Below are 23,986 nucleotides of genomic sequence, written 5' to 3'. Positions count from 1 at the left end.
ATCTTGTCCAGTATCCTGTGTCCATAGTGGCCAATCCAAGTCACAGGTGCCTGGTAAGAACCCAAATAGCAACATTTCATGCTACTAATCCCAGGGCAAGCAGTGGCTTCCCCCACGCCTGACTCAATAGCAGACTATGGACTTTTCCTCAAGGAAACCTGTTTTAAACCCAGATATATTAACTGCTGTACCACAGCCTCTGGCAAGACGTTTCAGATCTTAACTTCTGAGTGAAAAAATATTTCCTGAATAAACTGTTTATCATAGTACACTAAAGATGCTTAGCTGGAATCAAACACTTTTTTGTTTCTCTGTACCACAAAAAGATGCTCTTAAGTATCTCTCCTCCTGGAGAATCTAGTGAACTTTCACAGGGGTCTATGAATGCTGTATTTTCAATAAGATTCTTACAGCGGCTGCAGAGGGTTACCTCATTTAAGAGACTGGACTATAGTCCAAGGTTGCTGTTTTTTCAAAGGCGGAAGCAATTTCTTGTGGTAGTTTATTGTATTCTATCAAACATTCTTCTTGAATTACAGGCTGCACAATTTAAATCATTAACCTATGTTTTGAAATTGTTAATCTTTATTTCAACCCATCCTTGGTTTCCATTTTATCCTCAATCACCATGTCTTGAAAATGGCTGATCTATTTTGCTGTTTAAAATTTGTATTTAATGCTGAGTATAATTTTCACTCTAATAGCAGAATCACTTACCCCCTCTTCTACGAAACCGTGCTAGCGGTTTATAGCGCAGAGAGCCGCACGGAATGGCCTGTGCTGCTCCCAACGCTCATTGAGTTCCCTCTTTTCTACGAAACCATATTAGTGTTTTATAGCACAGAAAGTTGTGCTAAAAAACACTAATATGGTTTCGTAGAAAAGGGGGTTAGTTTTATAGGCACACACTTCTAATTCACAAGATTTTATGGAGAGACCTAGTATGCATATTTGCACATGCAGGTTTTCCATTTTTTAATATCAATTTTACTGGATTTTTAATGAATTTCACACTCTGCCAGAGTTTTCTTGGCTTAAATGAGTGCACTTAAGTCAAACATGCCCATAATCTACCCCTAAATGCAAAACATGTACTTCATTTGCCCCCTAACCACACCTACATTCTTGCAGGTGCCTTAGAGTAGATACCTAGCTCAAAGTGTTAGGCACCTACCTTCTAATTAATACTGCTTGCCTCCATCCAGGTTTCTAGGGACTATTCAAGGCCTGGACAAAAAAAAAAAAAAGTTTTTAAAGCACTCTTGAATTTTGGAAGTGATTTAATTTATAACTTAAGACTTGTTATACCACCAATATTGACATACAGAGCAGATTGGTGTAAAATCTAAGCATTTAATGAGGAGAAAACTACAATATGATAGGACAGTGCACAACCACACAAAGGGATAGAATACAATCAGACTAGAGTACTAGAGGTCTGCACGGGGATCATGGGAATCCCGTCGGATTCCTGCAGGAATCCCCCCTAACCCACGGGACTCCCACAGGGACCCCCCTCTGGCCCACGGGATTCCCACGGGGATGGAAGGCTTTGGAAGCAGGGTTCATTCATATAATATAATGGACACGTCAGCCTTAGTAAAAGAGGGGGTTTATAAGTTAATTACCTGAACAGAAAACACAAAAAGGGTTCCACCAAAGAGATTCCACAAGGAAAACAGCAGCGCAAACACAAAAGAAATGTGGAATTGATGATCCTGTCAGAAGTAATTGCTGCTTTTTATGGGGACGGGCGGGGATGAGGTAATTCCTTGCGGAGATGGGTGGGGACGGAGAGGTTCTTGGTGGGGATGGGTGGGATTTCTGTCCCCACGCAACTCTCTATAGAGTACTCAAACCATTGTATATCTTTAAAGGAATACATTACCACAAAGAGGGGAATCAAGAACATAAGAATCGCCATACTGAGACAGACTGAAGGTCCATCAAGCCCAGTATCCTGCTTCCAACAGTGGCCAACCCAGGTACCTAGCTAGAGCCCAAGTAGTAAAACAGATTTTATGATGCTTATCCTAGGAATAAGCAGTGGATTTTCCTGAGCCATCTCAATAATAGGCCTATGGACTTAAAGAAATTATTCAAATCTTTTTTTTTTTTTTAAACCCTGCTAAGTTAACTTGATTTCACCACATTCTCTGGTAACAAATTCCAAAGTTTAATTATACATTAAGTGAAGAAATATTTTCTTTTGTTTTACATCTAGTACTTGAGTCTAGAGGGCATACGATGAACAAGTGATTCACACCTACCCATTCTATTCCACTCAGTATTTTATAGACCTCTATCATATCAACCTTGAGCTGTCTCTTCTCCAAGCTGAAGAGCCCTAGCCACTTTAGCCTTTTCTCATAGGGAAGTCCTTCCATTCCTTTTATCCTTCTCTGTACCTTTTCTAATTCCACTATATCTTTTTTTGAGATATGGTGACCAGAATTGCACACAATATTAGAGATGTGGCTTCCCATAAAGCAATAGAAAGGCATTATAAAATTTTCACCTTTTTGTTTTCCTTTCCTGATAATTCCTAACATTCTATTTGCTTTCTTAGCCACTGCCACCACGCATTGAGCTGAGAGTTTCAATATATCCTCAAGAATGACACCTAGATCCTTTTCCTGGAAAGTGACTCCTAACATAGAACCTAGTATCACGTAGTTATAGTTCAGGTTCCTCTTTCCTACATGCATCACTTGGCACTTGCTCACGTTAAATGTCATCTGCCATTTTAATGTCCAGTCTCCCTAGGTCCTCTTGCGATTTAAAAACTTTGAACAACTTTGTGTCAGCAGCAAATTATCTTACTAATTATTTCCATCTCTAGATCATTGATAAATATGTTAAAAAGCAGTGGTCCTGGCACAAACCCCTATCAGGGATGAGGGTTAGGTGTTGAAAGCTTTGTTCAAAGAGCTGAGCTTTAAGCTTTAAATTCCGTCATTCAGAAAATATTATGGATGTATAGTGGCAGCATGTTCCAAGTAAACGAGGCTAGAAAGAAGAATGCACAGTGTCTGTCTGGTAGATGCAAGATGTGCTTGTTTAGGGCCAGGGAGGATTAACCAATAATAGTTTAGGGATTGAAGGACATGTGGTAGAGTGTAAGGAATTGTGAGGGTGGCTAAGTAGTCTAGGAATCCCAACTTAAATGTCTTAAAAGTACTAATGTAATATTTTATAGGTGATCTTTGTTATGTAGGAAGTCAGTGTTTGCTCTTTAGGAGGGGAATAACGGTCAGATGTAATAACCTAATGATGTAATAACCTAATTGCTGTATTTTGAATTGATTGTAATTTTTTCAGTGTTGATGTGGGTTGATGTAATACCAGCATAAATGGTATTACAATAACCCAGTTTTGTTAAGAGGGAAAGGATAAGTCCATGAAAATAACATGGTTGCCTTACTGAACGCAATTAGCAAAGTGTATAGAATCTCATTTTGCTTATATGTGATATTTGTGGGGCAAAAGTTTTGAGTCGATTAGGACCTCTAGATACTTGAAGGAATCAACTGGTATGATCTGGAGAACTGGAGAAGGGTAGATGTGGTCCATTTCCACAAAAGTGGAAGTAAGGAAGAAGTAGGGAATTGCAGGCTGGTAAGTCTGACTTCTGTGGTAAGCAAATTAATAGAGAAACGCTTTTAAAACAGAGAATGGCCAAGTTTCTGGAATCTTGTGGATTACAGGACCTGAGGCAACATGGATTCACTAGAGGTAGGTCTTGTCAGACAAAGCTGATTTCTTTGACTGGGTGAGCAGAGAATTGGATAGAGGGAGTGCACTAGATGTGGTGTATTTAGATTTTAGCAAAGCCTTTGACAGTGTTCCACACAGACGTCTAATAAATAAACTGATTGCTTTTGGGGTGGGCCCCAAAGTGATGGTCTGAGTCAGGAACTGGTTGAGTGGAAGGCAACAGAGGATAGTGATCAATGGAGATCGCTCTAAGAAAAGGGATGTTACCAGTGGTGTGCCTCAAGATTCTGGTTCTTGGGCCTGTTTTTAACATTTTTATAAATGATATTGCTGAAGGGCTGTCGGGTAAGATTTGCCTCTTTGCAGATGACACCAAAATCTGCAATAGAGTGGGCACGCTGGATGGTGTGAATAACATAGAAGAAAGACCTGGAGAAGCTTGAAAAATAGTCTGAAATTTGGCAGCTAAGATTTGATGCTAAGAAATGCAAGGTCATGCATTTAGGCTGCAAAAGGCCATGGGAACAGTACAGTTTAGGGGATGAAGAACTTATGTACACGACAGAAGTGCAGAACTTGGGTGTGATTGTGCGATGATCTTAAAGTGGCCAAACAGGTTGAAAAGGTGACAGCAAAAGCTAGAAGGATGCTAGGTTGCATAGGGAGAGGTATGGCTAGTAGGAAAAAGGAGGTATTGAAGCCCTTGTATAAGACTCTGGTGAGACCTCTTTTAGAATATTGTGTACAATTCTGGAGGCCACACCTTCAAAATATATAAAAAGGATGGTGTCAGTCCAGAGGAAGGCTACTAAAATGGTACGTGTTCTTGGGGACAGACTTAAAGATCTCAATATGTAAGCTTTGGAGAAAAGGCAGAAGGAGGAGATATGGCGTAAAGGCACATGAGTTGAGTTTTTTTTTATTAGAAAGGAAGCTCTGGAATGAGCAAAAGGAGAATTCTGCTCCAGAAGCTTCCAGGGCAGAGAAGGGGAGGGCATTTGGATAATGACATTTGAGTCAAGGTTAACGCCCTCCCTTCCTCCTTCCTGGAAGCTGCCTGGAAGGAAGAGGATGGAGCAGAATTCTCCTTTTGCTTTGGAGTCTGAAAAGAAGAGGTGGAACAGTGTTTCAGGCACAAATTAAGCTCTACTTTATACCAAATTAAATGTTTGTCCCCTGAGGAAGGCATTCCAGATTGCCAAAACTGGGATCCTAGTCTGGACTTTTAGGGATACTTTTACGAAGGTGTGCTAGCGGTTTTAGCTCGCACACCTGACTAGCTCAAGAGGAGGCAGTAGCAGCTAGCACATGGCATTTTAGTGCGCGCTATTCCACGTGTTAAGGCCCTAACTCGCCTTCGTAAAAGGAGCCCTTAATTTTTAAGATTTGTTTCCAAGTCAAGTAACTACATTGGGACTTTTTAATGCAAATAAATGTAACTTTTGGTTGATTATAGCAGTGTTTTTCAACCGCTGTTCCGCGGCACACTAGTGTGCCGCGAGATGTTGCCTGGTGTGCCGCAGGGCCGCCATCAGGGCAGTACTACCAGTCCTGCATTCAGGGGCCCGGAGCTGACAGGGGGCCCGAGGCAGGGGCGCCAGTAGCTCGCCAAGGCAAAGTGAGTCGATCACCCAGGACTCACTTTGTCTTGGCGATCTAATCTATCGAGCCGATAAGTCTTCTTCTCCCCGACGTCAATTCTGCAGTCGGAGAGGAAGTTCGGGCCAGCCAATCGCTGCCTGGCTGGGCGGAACTTCCTCTCCGATTGCAGAATTGACGTCAGGGAGAGCATGCGTCGGCATCGGCTTTGGGGCCTGTTATCCATTGGTAGGTCCTGTTCCCCGATGGCAGCAGCAGTGGCAGTGGCTTGGGGAACGGCAGGGAGAAAGAAAGAAAGGGGGCAGGCAGGGAAACAGAAGGAAAGAAGAGAAACAGAAAAAAAGAAAGGTCAGGGAGAGAGGAAGAAAAAGTTGGGGAGGGAATGAGATGTGGAGGAGAGAAAGCATACAGGCTGATAGAAGGGAAGAAAGATTGGATGCACAGTCAGAAGAAGAAAGTGCAACCAGAAATCACCAGACAAGGTAGGAAAAATGATTTTATTTTAAATTTAGCAAAGTGGAGGCAGTATTACCACAGTTTTCAAAGGAATTTGCCCAAATAACTTAATAGTTAACTGGGTAAATTCCCAGAGATGAAAACTTCCCTTCACTTACTATGCACAGTTCTGAATTTATATCTGCTGTCTATATTTTACAATATGGTCACCTTTTACTAAACCGCAATAGTGGTTTATAGCGCAGGGAGCCTATGAGCGTCAAGAGCAGTGCTGGGCATTCAGCGCAGCTCCCTGCGCTAAAAACTGCTATTGTGGTTTAATAAAAAGGATGGAGGGTATATTTGTCTATTTTTGTATGCTATAAAAACCAAATACAGAGAGAGACTGAGAGCTGTTGACGAAGAGCTACGTGTGTGTCTTTCTTCCGATTCCAGCCAGAATATCAGCTTTGTGTTCAGCCAAACAGGCCCAGGTTTCGCACTGAATAAAGTATTTTATAATTTTTCACTATTCTGTTTACTTAATATTTCATAATAAAGTAATTATAAAATACTTTCTTTGTGTTTATTTGATTCCTATTCAAGAGAATTACTTTATATATAGTCAATATAGGCACAGAGTTAAATTTTTTAACATTTTCTAATGGTGGTGTGCCTTGTGATTTTTTTCATGAAACAAGTGTGCCTTTGCCCAAAAAAGGTTGAAAAACACTGGATTATAGACATCTCGCTTGACTTTTTCTGTTTGTTTACATGTCAATTCGTCATTGGTCACTTATTAAATTAAACCTTATACAGTATTTCATACTTTTTCACATAACAAGGCTAAGTAACAGTTGCTTACTAAAATAAAGTATATAAAAAGTTGTGTGAAAAAGTATGAAATACTGTATATAAGGTTTAATTTATTTAAATAGTGATCAATGATGAATGGACAAGTAAAGCCATGAGGCAGCGAAAGCTTTTGAGCCCCTGGTGATGTCACAGAGGTCTTTGGAAGGAAGTTTACATCAAGTATATAAAAATAAATGATTATATAGTGGAGTACACTGCATATACTAAGGCATTGCTTTAATTATTGTAGAGCTGCTAGGCATTCACTAGGTCTTAATGTATTCGGATGTCACTATTAGTTGATTATTAACATTTCTATCTTGCTCATGGTTGAATTTTAATATTTGCATTTCAGTGGGCAAAGAGAGAAACCTAAACTAGAAAAAAGGAAAAAGCTTTCAGCTGATAAGATAAACAATGCATCCAGTTCCAAGCAGGAGAATCTCTCCAATAAAATGGCACAAGCATCGGAAAAACCTTCAAAAGACTACAAAAAACGTTCTAGAGCCAATGAGAATAAAAATGGTTGTAGACAAGATAAACATACCACTAAAGATCCTGGAGCAGCACTTCATAGTAAAAAACACAGTAGTAAAGGTATCAAAAACCCACCTCAACATAATAATCAAATACATTCAAATAAGGACAGTAAAGGCAATAGCAGTAAAGCAAAACCACTAGAAAGAACATGCTCTAATACTACCAAAAAAGAGTCTTCAATCCAAGAGGGAAAGGAAGCTGGTATAGACCGTTCTAGACTAAAAACCTCAGAACCTTTAGAAAATTTTCAGCCTGGTCATAATGCAAAAAGTGAAAATGAGTTACATGAAGAAGAATTTGAGCCCCCTACTATGTCTTTTGAGTCTTATCTTAATTATGATCAAGTGTCAACTAAAAGAAGAAAGAAAACAAATCCTGATAGACAGTCCCAGAAACCGAAGGATCTACAAACCAAATATCTCCTTACCCTGTGAGGATACACCTGTTGCAACAACTGAGAAAAGACAAATAAGCAACGATGACGAATTTGAGAGTCCCCCCAAAAAGGTAAGTGGTTTTGAAATCTTGAATATATTTACATTATCATTTAATAAGGTGATCACACTAGCATGCGTTTCTAAGGTTTTGTTTTCTTTCCTAATTAAAATAGCTAGAAAAAAAATAAACGGGACCAGTTCGCGTTTAGTTTTCTACCCTAGGCCTAAATTCTTGGATTTGCTAGTGTCAAACAGAGTGATAATGCAAACCTGGAAACTGGGGCTCACAGTGAAAACTAAATTTTCACATTCTTACATGTAGCATTTAGGGGGGAGGGGGAGTTAACAATGTTGGCTACCATTCATGCATGTTATTTAGGTCCCATTTTATACAATGAGATCTAGTTAACTCCAGTTAAGATAGTGGTAAAATATGTCATAATGGTAGCCTGTGTTGATAACTTTCCCCTTGAATAAGATAATAAAAATCTTTTACTTGCACACATAACTTTTCCAAACGGGCATAAAGATTTCAAGCTTGGCTTATTTTCATTTTCAGCTATGAGAATTTGTGAATTTGCGATTTTTCATATTTCTTTTTGAAAACAAAATTTTTTTTTGTCCAAGGAAAACTTTTGCCAGAAATTGAGGATCTACAAACCAAATATCTCCTTACCCTGTGAGGATACACCTGTTGCAATAACTGAGAAAAGACAAATAAGCAAAGATGACGAATTTGAGAGTCCCCCCAAAAAGGTAAGTGGTTTTGAAATCTTGAATACTTGAAATCTTGAAATCTTGAATACTTGAAATCTTGAAATCTTGAAATCTTGATCACACTAGCATGCGTTTCTAAGGTTTTGTTTTCTTTCCTAATTAGAATAGCGCATAGTTCATGTTTAGTTTTCTACCCTGGGCCTGAATTCTTGGATTTGCTAGTGTCAAACCTGGAAACTGGGGTTCACAGTGATAAGAAAAACAAAACTTTCACATTCTGCTGCTTTATTCTGGGAGGGACTTATTTTTTAGGATTGTGCCCATACCACAGTCGGAAGCAATCATCAATATTATAAGCGTGCCATCTGCTGGATGTCTCTTGTACCACTGAGGCAGGTTCCAGTTCTGAAATACTGATGGGCCTAAAAACACAGACTGAATTTAATATATGTTAGAGACTATTGGTTCCCTAATAAATGTCTATTGAGTTTTTTTTGTGGGGTGTTTGTTTTTTTTTTTTAATTTATTTTCCCCCCCTCCTCCCTGGTTGACGTGTACAGTTCCATCCCCACTTGCATTGTTCCTTAATAAAATTGCCCATTCTACACAGGCACAAATGTAGGAACTCGGCTTTTATCACCTTTTTTTTTTTTTTTTTTAAACACTATAGGGACAGTTCTATGAATGGCATCTCCATTTAGGCAATCCAATACTGCACATTGAGTTCCTATTGTATAATAGTATGTGGGAACCTAGTTTCATGATAGAATGTCACTGTAAATCAGTATTAGTACACCTTGCATGTAGGTACCCACAGTTACACCAGCCATAGACCTGGCATGCATGTAACTGATTTAGTATTTTACAAATTACATGAATAGGTGGGAGTCTTGCCCATGTGTCCCCTTGCACACATGCACTATCCCCCCCCATTCTATAAAAGATGCTAAAAACTGCACACACAAATTTGGGCATGCAGCCAGTTTGTGTGCTCAATTTAATTGTACAACAAGCTAATTAGTGCTGGCAATTCGGACCTTAAGCAATTATTGGTGCCAATTAGAATTAAAATTTATGCAAATAAATTTAGGTCCAAGAACCGCACTTAATTGTGCATGTAGTTCCAAAAAGGGGATGCAATCATGGGAGTTTTTAGAATAAGGGGGATCTGTGCCTAATTTAGGCATGAGGATTTATACTACATTTCAGATGGTGTAAATTGCCCTGCCTAAAGTTAGGCATGGTTCCCAACACCAAGCGCTGTCCTATAAATGGTGCCTAACTTTGAGCACCGTTTATAGAATAGGGCTAAGCGCTATTTTTTTTCGGCATTAATTTTTATTTATTCATGTATTTATATACCTATCAAAGTTATCTAAGTCTGTTCCGGTGGGCTCAAAATCTATATATGGTCTGAAGTTTGTCAGCTAAAATTTAATGCTAAGAAATGCAAGGTCATGCATTTGGGCTGCAAAAACCTACGTTGCTTAAATGCACACGAGTCGAGTCTTTCATGTGAAAGGAAACTCTGGAATGAGAGGGCATAGGATGAATTTAAGAGGTGATAGGCTCAGGAGTCGTCCAAAGAAATACTTTTTTTTTTTTTTTACAGAAAAGTGTTAGATGTGTGGAACAGTTTCCCGGAGGAAGTGGTAGAGACAGAGACTGTGTCTGATTTCAAGAAAGCCTGGGATTTCTTAGAGAGAGGAAGAGATAATGGTTACTGTGGATGGGCAGACTGGATGGACCATTATCTGCCATCATGTTTCTATGTAACATACCTGGGGCAACGGAGGATTGAGTGACTTGCTCAGGGTTACAAGGAGCAGCATGGAATTTGAACCCACAACTTCGGGATGCTGAGGCTGTTGCCGTAACCACTATGCCATTCCTTCCATCTAGTTCTATGGCACTTATGTGCCACGAGAGTAGTATTTAGGCACCCTGCGGGCACTTAGGACAGGATTTGGTAGTGCTCAAAATTCAGCGAGAGAAAAAAATCAGCACTAAGCATTCTTTATAGACTCGCCCTTGGTTCCAATACCTACAACTAAGTTTAGGCAAGAGAAAAAAATCAGCACTAAGCATCCTTTATAGACTCGCCCTTGGTTCCAATACCTACAACTAAGTTTAGGTGCTAAGAACATAAGAATTGCCGCTACTAGGTCAGGACAGTGGTCCATCATGCCCAGCAGTCCGCTCATGCGTTGGCCCTTTGGTCAAAGACCAGCACCCTAACTGAGACAAACCCTACCTGCGTGCGTTCTGGTTCAGCAGGAACTTGTCTAACTTTGTCTTGAATCCCTGGAGGGTGTTTTCCCCTATGACAAGACTCCGGAAGAGACTTATGCCTGCTGAAATCTGGTGTAAATGCTGGCATCCAAGTTAGCTGCACCCCAAACGTGCTCAACACTCCCTTTTGAATGACACACTAGTGGAGTGGAGCACCATGCATTACAGAATAGTGCAGAGCCAGATATTGAGTGCCAATTAATAGCAATAATTTTGTTGTTGGCCCCCAATTATTGATATTAACTGGTTTGTTACCTACAAATTTGGATGCTCAATTTCAGGCACCATATATAGAATCTGGGGGTTAATATACATAGATAGTAATATTTTGTATATGCATAGGTGTTGGAACAGGGGGAACCATGGGGATCATGGCCCCCCTCCAAAAATTGTCTGCACAGTGCTCCAATCCACTGAAGTTATCAAACTTGTAATCGTCAGGCTGCTGCAGCAGGGATAGGAAGTTGACACTGAGGGAAATCTTCTGGGGCCACCGAAGGCAGTGTATTCAGCTGATTGAAGCTGCCAGTAACCCAAAGATTGGAAGTGGCAGCCTGCCCTAGAGGAGAAAAGAGAAGAGAGACCCTTCCCACAAGAGAACTGGGAGAGCAATATCTCATCCGATTGGGGGGAGGGAGGGGTAAAAGAGGAAGCTAAATTTGGAGGTCGGAAAGGAAGAAAGTCCAGGAAGGGAGAGAGATGACAGACTGTGAGAGAAGGGAAGCAATGGAGTGACATTCCAAACCACAGGGGAAGGGGAGAGAGATGGAAGGAAAAGAGACAGATGCTAGATCATGGGATGGGACAGGGAAGAAAAAAAAATGGAAGAGAATGGTGAGGACAGAAATGCCAGACCATTGGGGGGTATGAGGAATGGAAAGTAGAGAAATGTAAAAGTATGAAGGGGAGAGATTGAATGGAAGGAAACGGATGCCAGAACGTGAGGTGCGAAAGATAGAAGGGAAGGAGACTAGGATAATAGATCTGGAGAGAGAAAAGGAGAAGAGACATGCCAAACCGTGGGGGGAGGAGGGAGGGAGAGATGGAAGAAGAGAAAGATGCCAGACCATGGGGGGAGGGGGGAGAGGGGAGGGAGAGATAGAAGAAGAGAAAGATGCCAGACCATGGGATGGGATGGGATGGGGAGGAGGAGAGGAGAGACATGCCAGAGAATGTGAGGAGGGGGGAGGAGAAGAGAAAGAGATAAAAATGGAGAGGGATGATGCTGCAACGAATCCTATAAAAAAGAGAGAGGGTGCACAGGCTGAATGAAAGGGGAGAGGGTACACAGTTTCTGGAAAGGGCATAGAAAGAGGGCAGATGCTATATGGAAGGTGGGGGTGCTTTGTGTAGTTTAATTATATGGTTACTGTTATGTCTAATAATAGGTTTGGGCACCCTCCTGCCGGCAATCGGACAGGCGGCCGCGGCCACTATACTAATAGCGGCAGAGAGATCCCTTGCCGTGATAAGTATAGCAGCCGCGTCTAACCCGATTCTGTAACCGGCGTCTGTAATATGGACGCCGGTTACAGAATCGGGGTTTAGTGTAGGCCCGATTCTGTATAGGATACCTCTCCTGGGCCGTCCTATACAGAATCCGGCCCTACGTGTACAAGTGGTGTCTGGAAATTCAAAATGGTGTGACAGGTAGACTGGGGATGAACCTGTTATGGTTTTGAAGCAGAGGCAGGCAAACTTGAAAATGACCCTTGCTTCCACCGGCAGCCAGTGTAGTTTTTTTGTAATACAGGCTTACTTGATCCGATTTTTTTTTTTTTTTTTTAGACAGACGGTAGCATTCTGAATGACTCTCAGTCATTTGATGGTTTTCTTAAAGGATCCCAACCGACTCCCCGGGCCCGCAGTGTTCCCTCTAAGCTGAACAGGTGTCCTCCAGCTGCATTGCTACCACTAGGGGGTGGAATATTTTCAGTCGCTAAGGACAGGTATGTTCCCTGGAGTCCTGCAGAACTTGCCTGTCCCTCACAATTGAAAAATGTGACAGTAAAACAGCACCCTCTATTGGTGAGACTGTGGGTGGAGGACTCCTGCTCAGCTTAGAGGGAACAGTATTCCCAAGTATATAATATTGCAATAATCTAAGATGCTTAGTATCAGAGATTGAACTAGCAGTTGAAAAGAGAGGAAGTCAAAATAGTGTTTAATGGTACGAAGTTTCCATAAGGTGGAAAAACATTTTTTAACCTGAGCATTATTGTGGTCTTCAAAAGTGAAGCATCTGTCGAGGATGACTCCAAGGATTTTGATAGTAGAATTAAGTAGGTAATCTAACCTGTTTAATCTCAGAGGTATTCATGATCTTGTAATTAGGACTTGCCAAGAAAATCTTGTTTTTTTTCTGAGTTCAGTTTTAATTTAAATTGCGTAGTCCATTGTTCTACCTTGATGAGGAGGATGAGGTGAGTTGTTCTGTCTCTTGCGTCAGTGAGGTTATGGGAATGATAATTGTAATGTCATCTGCGTGTATATATAAGATTTCAATTTTAAGTCAAGATAGCATATGTCCCAGTGATGCCATGTAGACATTGAAAAGTGAAAGGGAGAGAGGGGAGCCCTGTGGAACTTCACAGGGATTACACCAAGAGTGAGAAGGTTCCTTCAGTGTGAACCTGGTAACATATGCACAGCTTTCTATTGGCATAAATTTTCAGGAGTAACTTTGTGTGGGAATTTTCAGGCAGGCTCTTTTGCAGTGGTAACAAAGGAGCAGTTCTACCTTTTTATAAAATCTGAGTAGGTTTTATACAACGAATTCACAGATATTTTACACAAATTTACACCTGATATGTATTGTGTCCTGTGTGTGTGTGTCCATCTCCGTTTCTTTATTTTTTTAATGCAATATTAAATCATTTTCTTCATATAATACATGCCTAGCATTATCCCCTTATTGTGTAATTATAGGCAAAATGCATACCTGTTTCTCGATGCCTTTAATCAGATATCTGTTGCCATTGTTTGTATGGTCTATACCAGTGTTTTTCAGCCGCCGGTCCACAGTACGATCAATGCGGCGTCTTCGGGCCGGCTCCCTGAGTGCTGCAGTGCATAAAGCCCTGGGAAAAGGATCCTACGCGTGTCCTGCGCCTGAACCGGAAGCCTTCTCTCTGACATTGCAACATCAGAGGGAAGACTTTCAGATGAGGCGCGGGACACATGCAAGAGCCATTGCCCACAGCTTTGTGCAATGCACCACTCAGGGAGCCAGCCCAAAGACGCCGCGTTGATCGCACCATGGACCAGCCCGAAGATAACACCGGGGGGGGGGGGGGGGGGAGAAGGCCAGAAGGCAAGGCAAGGCACAGCACAGCACAGCATGGAGGGAGAGAGACAACACCGATAGGGGGAATGCTTTTAGTTTTTTATTTAGTGATTGATTTACATCTGCTGTCTGTTCGGGAAGAAATGCATTTGTTTCTTTTCCTCTGGGGTTGTACTGCTTGCAGTCTTGCATCTTAGGGTTTGTTTGTAAATATTAGTACTTTTAGTTTTTGATCCTCCATTTGCATGGGGTTATCTGTTTTCTGGTAAGAATGAATGTTAAAAAGCATACAGTGTGCTTTGTGTAATTTAATTTTGTGGTTAACCATTATGTGGTGTTAATACAATTGTTTTATATATGAAAAATGAATGGAAAAAATGGTGTTGCAATTAGTACTATTATGGGGGCAGGGTCTGGGGCGGAGATTGGCATGACTTAGCCCAGTGTTCTTCAACTGCCAGTCTGCGGAACAGTGCCAGTCCACAAAATAATTATTTTATTTACACTGGTCCATAGGTGTCAAAAGGTTGAAGAACACTAGTCTATACTACTGAGCAGGTTGTCGAGCATCTAAATGCTGTCTGTAGATTTTCTGGGGAATCCAGTCCAAAAATAGCTAGCGATTATGTGATTTAAGTACACAAATCAATATGCTAATGGCCTGGTTTACAGACCAGGAACAAAGTTTGAATTGCTCATACAAACTGCCTTTTCTAGTTGCCTCTTTGCTAAAAGTTCGTAACATATATATTCTTTTTATTTCTCTCCATGTATCTGTAGGCCAAAATGGAAACATTAACAGATTTACTTAATGTTCCACTACCCAAATTTCTGTCAGAATATGCTGTTATGTCTTCGCCTCCCTATTTTACAGATAATAAAGGTAAGAAAATATCTATTATTATAGTTGTTTCATAGCAGAGACCTTCAGAGCTTTTGTAGGCAAACTGTTTGCCACTTAGAAGAGCCTCACGCTGTGGTCTCCGTCCTCAATCTGTCTCGGCCTCCTCTATCCTAACTATATAAGAACATAAGTAGTGCCTCTGCTGGGTCACCCGATACAATGGCATGATAAAAACACCCAATTGGGCAGGAAAATCGAATCGAATTGAAAAACCAATTCAATAGGCTGAATCGAATCGAAATTTTTTTTCCTGATTCGGGCAGCACTAGTTTGCGCTACTGTCTTAAACTTTAGAATCTGGGAATGGGGAGAGATGGCATCCTCAGTACTTGATAATGCAAGTGAAATGAGGATTTGGTCAGACTTTTGAAGGGTCTGCAGAAGAAAAATATTGTATAGGCCGGGGACATGAGACAGCAGGAAATGGGAACTTTTCTTCCTTCTGTTTTTGTGAATGGCAAGGCTGAGGATGTTGGAGAGTTAAGTTAAAATATGTGCTTTATAAGAAAATATGTGTTTTATAAAGTTTATAAGCATTGCTGGCCTACCCGGTGAGGTGTTCCTAGTGGTGGTGGTGGCAGCAGCGTGTCAATGTGTTGAGAGGAAGAGGTGGTCTGGGAAACTCTGCTGAGCAAACTCCGGGCCCATTTCCACCCCCCACTGAACTGGTTCACACACTGAGTGAGTCTTTGGGTGTTGTGCCTGGGTAGTTGTTTTGGGATCTTTTTCAGTGGTTTGTCAGTATCTCCTTGTGGTCCAAGGAAGGAAACTTTGTTAACCTTAGCATTGACCTTCAGAATATGTTTGTAACAGCGCTGCTTGTGTGGCATTAGGCTATGTAGTGATCGAAAGAAAAAAACAGACCTCTGCACATTTTTTGCACTATATGATGGGTGTATGAGTAGATTCCCATTTCCTGCACAGCTAAGTCCGTGTGAAGTTACCTTGTTCTGCATTTGACATCTAGCAAGGTCTCTGTTTGGAAGGAAGATCTAAGCTTAAAAATGAAGTGGCCAGAAGCTATGGTAAAAGCAGATAGTGTAGCTGGTTTTAAGAAAGGTTTGGACAAATTCCTGGAGGAAAAGTCCATAGTCTGTTATTAAGACATGGGGGAAGTGTCTGCTTGCCCTGGACTGGTAGCATGGAATGTTGCTACTCTTTGGATTTTGACCAGGTACTAGTGACCTGGATTGGCTACCATGAGAATGGGCTACTGGGCATGATGGACCATTGGTCTGACCCATTTAGGCTATTCTTATGTTATGTTCTCAACTGTAGGGGCCTATGTTTTCACTTCTTATTTTAATGTATTTCTTTTACTGGGAACTTATCAGTGTTTTTTATAATGGGAACAAAAATGGAAAGGGGGGGTAACTAATTTCTTCAGCTAAATAAGTTTACTTCGGTGTTCAGAAGCTAGGCCATTAAAAATGGATATACTAACAGTATAGGATCCCTAGAATAGAGGTTCCCAAACTTTTTAATGTCTCCTTTTTTTACCTATCTTCCTCTTTCTTTCACCCCTCCCAGTATTCACTTTCCTCACATGTTTTTTAGATAAGCCACGCTATGTCAAGCCAAGTTCCTTGGGCAATCTGCATCATAAGTAGCTGGCAAATACCAAAGAGTAGATCATATTTTTCACAGTTGATCTGAAACAATGTGATGGCTTTTACTGGTCTTTTCATTCAGCCATCTACGTTCTGTTCTCCATACTCTCTCTCTTGTTTGTTCTCCTCTGCTTGGGCTATCGGTCCCAATCCTAACTCTTTGAACTCTTACTCCACTGGTTCAAATTGCCATCTTTCCAATCTTATTCCTATTCCTCCTCTCTTTCTCATGTACCCTGTGAAAAGTCTTGTCTCCAACAAGTTTGCCTACATTCATCTTTCTCTCTCGTACTTACCAATTCCCAGAGCAATGAACTACTCCTACTAAAAAGACAATGCAGACAACTAGAAAGAAAATGGAGGAAAAACAGTCAAGATTCCACAACCTTGATAAAACAACTACAAACAATACAAAACACAGCCCTAAGACTGGTCTACTCACTGAAGAAATTCGACCACATCACAGAGGCATACCACAACTCGCATTGGCTCCCAATGCAAGTGAGAATACACTTCAAATTTTCCTGCCTACTATTTAAAGCAATAAACAGAGACAGCCTAGCCTATTGGAACAACTGAATAGTTCAATCCACCTCAACCACACATAGGAGAACCCACACACCATTCACACACCCTCCAACCAAAAATGTCAAAAGAAAAAACTATACGACAACCTCCTAGCCACTCGAGCTGCAACACTCGACCCCCAACTCTACAACCTATTGACCTTGACCACAGACTACAAAACCTTCAAAAAAAGAAATAAAAATCCTTCTATTCAGAAAACACATAAAGCCGAACTAACTCAATCATAAATGTCCCAAGCATCACCTGCAACTACTCCATATGTACTTCTAATGTCATGACAATTCAGACATCATTTATGTTGTTTGGAATAATGGTTACATATATGAGGCTCAATAAAAGAAAATTTTCACTGCCTGTTTCTATTCTGACCATTTATTCCGTTTCATGGTTATTACAAAAAAATATTTTTTTACATTGTGGGGGGGAGGGGGGTGTCAAAAAATGATGGGCCCCAGGTGCCACATACCCTAGGTACGCCACTGCATCAAACACCTTATCTTTTTTTTTTTTTTTTTTATTGTAGTCCTTATTTACCCCGAAAAACCTGTCAAAAAATTCTTGTATATTTTTTTTAATACATAGATTAAATACATGCTTTAGAATGTACATTCTAACTTCCCTTAACTTTTGTCTCAATCTTTTGCACCAGAAAATTCTTCAGCTTGATCCTCCAGTCCTTCAACACTGTACAGCATTAAATATAAGGGCCTCCTCAGGGAAAAAACTGCAAAAATAAAACTAAAGACTCGCAGTTAAAACATTTCAAATATAAGGTTGGGGCCAGTACATTGACTCTCTTGTGACTGCAAACCACAACCCAAGTTTTTTATAGAAGTAATGTTTATTAAACAGCATGTCAAGACAAAAATATGAGCATCAAAAACATTTTATGATAAAACCAAACTTTCCCAAATCCCCGACCCACCCAATCCTCCCCCCCCTCCCCTCCCCACCCCATCCCACCCGGGCAGCAACAGCGGCGTGAAACATAAAATAAGGAAACCTACAACGTCAAAGTGGTATTCAATCAGGCTGTCCATAGTTGTTGTTGAATAGGTGTGACAAAGGTTAAACTAAATAGGTACCAGCATTGGCGGAACAGCCTGCCCTTTTTTGCTGTCAAGTCCACAATGTCCCTTCTTTCCAACAACATTTGTTGTAACATGAGTGATCGCCACTGCTGTAGAGAAGGAGGCTGAGGTGAAAGCCACTGCGTCAGAATGCATTTCCTGCCCATAAGTACAGTCTTTCGGAGAAAAAGCGCACACCCCGGTTTAGGTGGATGAAAACGGATTTGTAAAGTAAAAAGGAAACTGGGGTGCAACCTCCACGAGCATCCCCAAAGCGCGGCCACCGCAGACACTAAAGTCAACCAAAAAGTAGACACCAGGGGGCATGTCCAAAACATGTGTCCAAAGGATGCCATAGGAAAGGAGCATTTTCCACAACCAGGTGACGTACTAATCCCCATTATCATAGCCCTCTTGGGTGGATAGAACGCTCGCAGCAGAAATTTGTAATTACGCTCCTTCTCCGCCGAAGACAAGGTAGGATCATGCCCCACGCGAAGGCCCTTTCGTAGCATATCCTCAGATATAGGCACTTGCAGGTCAGCTGACCATTTCTGGGCGAGAGAAATGAAGTCCAACTCTCCAGGTAGGTCTTGCAAGAATTTATGATAAAATTTCAGAGGTACATGGTCTTGGGCCGTGAGATCAAGTGCTTCCCGTAAGCTAGATTGAACCTCTTCTCTCAGCAGTACAGGGGTCAAAGTCTGTACGTAGTGGCACAGTTGTCGATGAGCGAACCAGTCCCCAGTTAAAAAAGTAAACTGAGTCTGCAGATCAGGAAGTGGAGTCGGAATACCCGAATCTTGCACCACCTGGAACAGATAATGAAGACCCATAGAAGTCCAGCGTCTAAAAACAGCAGAGTCCAAGCCTGGCGGGAAGTCTCCGTTGCCCGCCACAGGGAGATAGGGCGTTGTTTCAGAGGAGATTTTCAATAACCTACATAACTTTTTCCAAGCTGTTCGCATGACCTGCAAAAAGGGGTGGCAGTATAGTGATGGCAAGTCAGGTAACTGTCTAACATGTAAGAGGTAACTAAAATGATACGGTCCAAACTCAAAGCATTCATTCTCAGGCTGGGAAAACCATGTGGTATTACAAAACCAATCGTGTAGATGTCGAAATTGACATGCAAGGGCAAATCGGGAAATATCCAGTAAGCCCATCCCCCCCCGGTGTCTTGGCAGCATCAACTTAGACAATGCTATCCTAGCCCGCTTTCCCTGCCACAAATAAGCAGAGAGGTGAGAGTTGAGTCGTGCTAAGTGTTGTGGTGTAAGCATAATGGGCAGCATTTGCATAATATAGAGCCATTGCGGCAAAAGCATCATATTGTATAATGCTATTCGGCCAGAGAGGGACAAGGGGAGCGTCCTCCAACCCAAGTTTTTTATATTGTCTTTAAGTCTCTACCATGCAATAGCTATCCTTGCTGGCCACACCCAATCTCCACCAGATCCCACCCCAATCCACCTTGTGTTTCCCACTTAAAACTTTCTACCACTCGGTTGTTTTTAGCACATGGTAGCCGTTAGTGGGCACCAAGCTAACGATTACTATGAGAGCCCATGGTAAATGACTAAAGCACTTTACTAAACATGCTCTCGAGTCTTTTTAGCTAAATGGTTACTTGTGCAACAAGTGTGAAGCAATTTTTTTTTGATTTCCAGTGCCTGTAACAGAAACAGTACCCCAGCAAAGTAATGTTGTCGATGAGTTCACGGGACGGAGACTTAACACGAAAATGCAAGTTTTCTCTGGATCCAAACCAATCTATCTTTCGAAGATGTTAACATTGTATGAACAGTGCATCCGTGTCCTACAAAATAACATTGACTGTGAGTATGTGTATATTCTTTTTTTTTTTTTTCCCCCAACTTGTTATGGTGGTTACAACACCCAAACAATCTGACTGTAACAATGTGCCTGATTATGCTAACCTGACCCTCTATGAAAGTTCACTGACCCAAATTTCCCAAACCTTATAAAAAAGGACACAGACCTTCTGCTGTGCAAGATCCCACAATACTATGTCTGATAATGCCATGTTTTGTCATACAGTGCTTTGCCACCTTTTCTCTCTCTCTACTATATTATTCGTTGTATCTTTCATACTATATCTGCCATGCTACGAATTCTCATGCTATGTCTATCGCATGGTTTGCCATCCCCTGTCTAACTTACTAAGCTCTTCATGTTATGTGTCATACTGTCATGTCATACTAAGTCAGCCATGCTTGTATAACTGTTTACCGTTCTATGTTTGCTATGTTATCTTTTGCCATACTGTGTCCATCATGTCATCTCATCATTCCATGTTTTTGTTATGCTATGTTTTACCATGCTTTAACTGTTTTGTGCCATTTTTGTCAGACAATGTCCTACCATGCAATGTTTGTCATCACTTTGTATACACACACTTTAACATGTATGTAAACTTGTAACCCGTTCTGAGCTGTCCTGAGTGGACGGGATATATAAAACCAAATAAATAGTGGCAATTTTAAAGATTCTCGCTGAAGAATGAGAATTCTATCTACATAAATACAACGTGTTGCCATTGTTTTAAAAGGGGTCAATGTTTAGAAAAATAATTTTACAACTTTTGTATCTATTTTGACTATCTGCTGTTTTTTATTCTATTTGATTTATAGTGTGATTTCCTGAGAACATTCTAGAATGTTCTGAAAACTGTGTTTTCTCTAAACTTTATTGAACTTGTTCATTTTATGACAAATTTAACAGTAGTCAAAGTAGCCATATTTATTGTCTTATTCTTTAGCATTATATGACGTTGGAGGTGTACCCTTTGAAATTCTTGAACCTGTGTTGGAACGTTGTACACCAGAACAGTTGATTCGAATAGAGGATTGCAATCCAGTAAGCTTTTTTGGTTTTCTTCTTTTATTTTTGTGGAAGCTGAAAGTATATAGGAATGTGCATTCATTTTGTTAGCATGCATTAAATTTAACACATTTGGCATATGAATCCTCATGCATTGTTGATTAGCACGTGTTAAATGTGAGAGAGAGAGAGGAGTACTGAAATGACCTGCAAATGAAACAGAAATATTTAGTGTATATCCCTAATGAGTAAAAACAAAACAATGTCACAAAACTTGTTTGCTTCTATTTATCAGAATTGGGCATTAGAGGGAAATCACTTTTCAATATTAATATGCAATTGATATTCTTTGCATTAAGACAGGGGTGTCAAAGTCCCTCCTCAAGGCTGCAATCCAGTCGGGTTTTCAGAATTTCCCCAATGAATATGCATGAGATCTATTTGCATGCACTGCTTTCATTGTATGCTAATAGATCTCATGCATATTCATTGGGGAAATTCTGAAAACCTGACTGGATTGCGTCCCTCAAGGAGGGACTTTGACACCCCTGCATTAAGAGAAATACTTACTATGATGCATTAGGTCAGGCTTGTCTAAATTCAGTCCTCCAGGGCTGCAATCAGACTAGGTTTTCAGGATATCCCTAACAAATATACATGAGAGGGATTTGTATACCCACTACATCCATTGTATACAGATCTCTCTCATGCTTACTCATAGTTATATGCTGAAAATCTGGTCTGCTTGCAGCCCTCGAGGAACTTGGAGAGTCCTTGGACTTGGTCAAGCTGGCATTAGGTGTTTTATTATGAATTTTAGTGCATGTTAGCAGTGTGGTGCTAGGTTAATGCAGCAAATTAAACTCAGACAAGTTAATTCAGACAAGTATTTCATGCTAAGATGGAAATTTGTATTGGAGAACATGGAATGGGTAGGGGCTATGCTTTAAAGTAATCCACATTAACTGTCAGTGTAGCAGATAATGCACAACAGTGGCTAGGCCTCTAGGCTATTAATGCACACAAGGTAAAACTTTAGCTAGTAAACGCCTTTTCCTATCGCGCAGTAAGCAAAATTACTTCAAATTTTGTAATTTACAATGTATACTGAAATAGTTAGATGTGCGGTATAATGGTCAGAAACAGTACAGTGGACCCTTTTTACTAAAGTGTGGTTAACTTATTTTGCCCTTACCGCAGGTTAGAAGCCAAAAAGATTGTGTACAAAGCCTGTGAAGTAATTGTTGAGTGTATATCTAGCATTCCTTCTGCAGTTACCACACAGACAACTGCATGTTTTGTTTTGTTTTTTTTAACTTTCTTTATTGATATTTTGAACTTGACAATGTATACATTTGAAAAATAAAAAAAAACTGTATGAAAATACATTATTAACATCAGAATTATTACAATAAAGATTTTAAATCCCTTCTTAACCTATAACAGTAATGATGTATATTATACTATCAATATTATGAAATTTATTCCTCTAAATAAATAATGCACACTCCCCACCCCCCAACCCACCCTGGATGTGCATAGAAATCTAACAAAGAAAAAGGAATCACTTTAATTATAATGTGAGAAAATTAGTTAATGGACCCCAAATTCCCTTAAAGGATTTAACAAACCCTAAACGCTCTGCCATAATCTTTTCATATTTATATGCCCACCAAAAACTAAAATTAATCCTATCATGATGTTTCCAATTACATGTGATCATTTGAACCCCTATTCCTGATAAGATCATGAAAAGGCGACTATTATTTTTATCCAAAGTGGGTTTAACATGAAGAATCGTTCCAGAAATTATTGCTTCATATGTCAAAGGAATAGAGGATTGAAGAATATTGTTCATTTGCCCCCAAATCGACTTCCAATAGCCAAGTATCAATGGACAAAAAAACAAAAGATGGTCCAAAGTCCCAATATCAATATGACAATGCCAACATCTATTAGATTTAGAACTATCTACTTTATTCAACCTAACTGGAGTCCAAAAAATTCTATGTAATAAAAACAACCATGTTTGTCTCATAGATGCTGACATTGTACATTTTAATCTCCAAGTCCAAATTCGTGGCCAACGAGAAACAGAAATATACTGTTTTATCTCGATACTCCAAATGTCTCTAAGACTATTTTTTGGTTTTTTATTTAAAAATCCAGAAATCAATATCAAGCATAATTAACACTGACACACCTAAAGTGCACCTGCCCTTCTTGCACATTGACAGTTAACACACAGTAATTAGCATGCACCAACTGGAATGTGCAGTTCACTCCCAATTTCTGCCCATATCCCACAGAGCGAGTTGCTCTACTGGGACAGACCAAGGGTCTATCTAGTCTAGTATCCTGTTTCCAATAGTGGCCAGTCCAGGTCACAAGTACCTGTCAGAATTCCAAAAAGTGGCAAGATTCCTTGCTATTAAATCCTAAGGAAAAGCAGTAGATTTTCCCCAAGGCACTTTATCATATTTCCCTATCTGTCTCGGAGGGCTCAAACTCTCTATCTAGAGTACCTGGGGCAATGAGGGGATTAAGTGACTTATCCAGGGTCACAAGGAGCAGCAAAGGATTTAAACCTACAACCTCTGGGTACTGAGGCTGTAGCTCTAACCTCCGTGCCACACACTCCCACATTAAAAATGGTTATTGGACTATCCTTCAGGAATTTGTCCAAACCTTTTTCTTAAATCCAGTTACATTAACTGCTTTTTTTTTTTTTTTTTTTAACCGCTTTTTCTGGCAAGGAATTCCAAAGATTACCTATATGTCAAGTGAAAAATTTTCTTTTATTTGTTTTAAATTTACTACTGTGTAATTTCAAGCAAAGTTCCCTAATCTTTGTATTTTTTTTGAAAGCGTAAACAATCAATTCATGTTTACCTGTTTCATTCCATTCAGCCACCTCTTTTCCATGCTAAAGAGCCCTAATCTCTTTAGCCTTTCTAGATATTAAAGGGATGGAAGGTTTGTCATCATTTTGGTCTCCCTTCTCTCTACCTTTTCCTGTTTTATATCTTTTGAGATGGGAGAGGCCAAAATTGTATACAGTACTCGAGGTGTGGTCTCACCATGGAGCGATA

General features: G+C 40.4%; 1 protein-coding gene across 1 annotated transcript in view; it reads left to right on the top strand.

Annotated features, from left to right (window-relative positions):
* LOC117357656 (elongin-A-like) overlaps positions 1-23,986 on the top strand; it is a 108,866-nt gene that overhangs the window by 41,286 nt on the left and 43,594 nt on the right. Inside the window, 6 exon segments of the mRNA XM_033938539.1 lie at positions 6,962-7,519; positions 7,521-7,653; positions 8,211-8,339; positions 14,659-14,761; positions 19,721-19,888; positions 20,833-20,930. Coding sequence (XP_033794430.1) covers positions 6,962-7,519; positions 7,521-7,653; positions 8,211-8,339; positions 14,659-14,761; positions 19,721-19,888; positions 20,833-20,930 — 1,189 coding nt within the window.

The sequence above is a fragment of the Geotrypetes seraphini genome, chromosome 3, assembly GCF_902459505.1.
Source record: "Geotrypetes seraphini chromosome 3, aGeoSer1.1, whole genome shotgun sequence".
Classification (NCBI taxonomy): domain Eukaryota; kingdom Metazoa; phylum Chordata; class Amphibia; order Gymnophiona; family Dermophiidae; genus Geotrypetes; species Geotrypetes seraphini.
The sequence above is the reverse complement of the archived record's forward strand: the minus strand, read 5'-3'. Positions and strand labels throughout refer to the sequence as shown.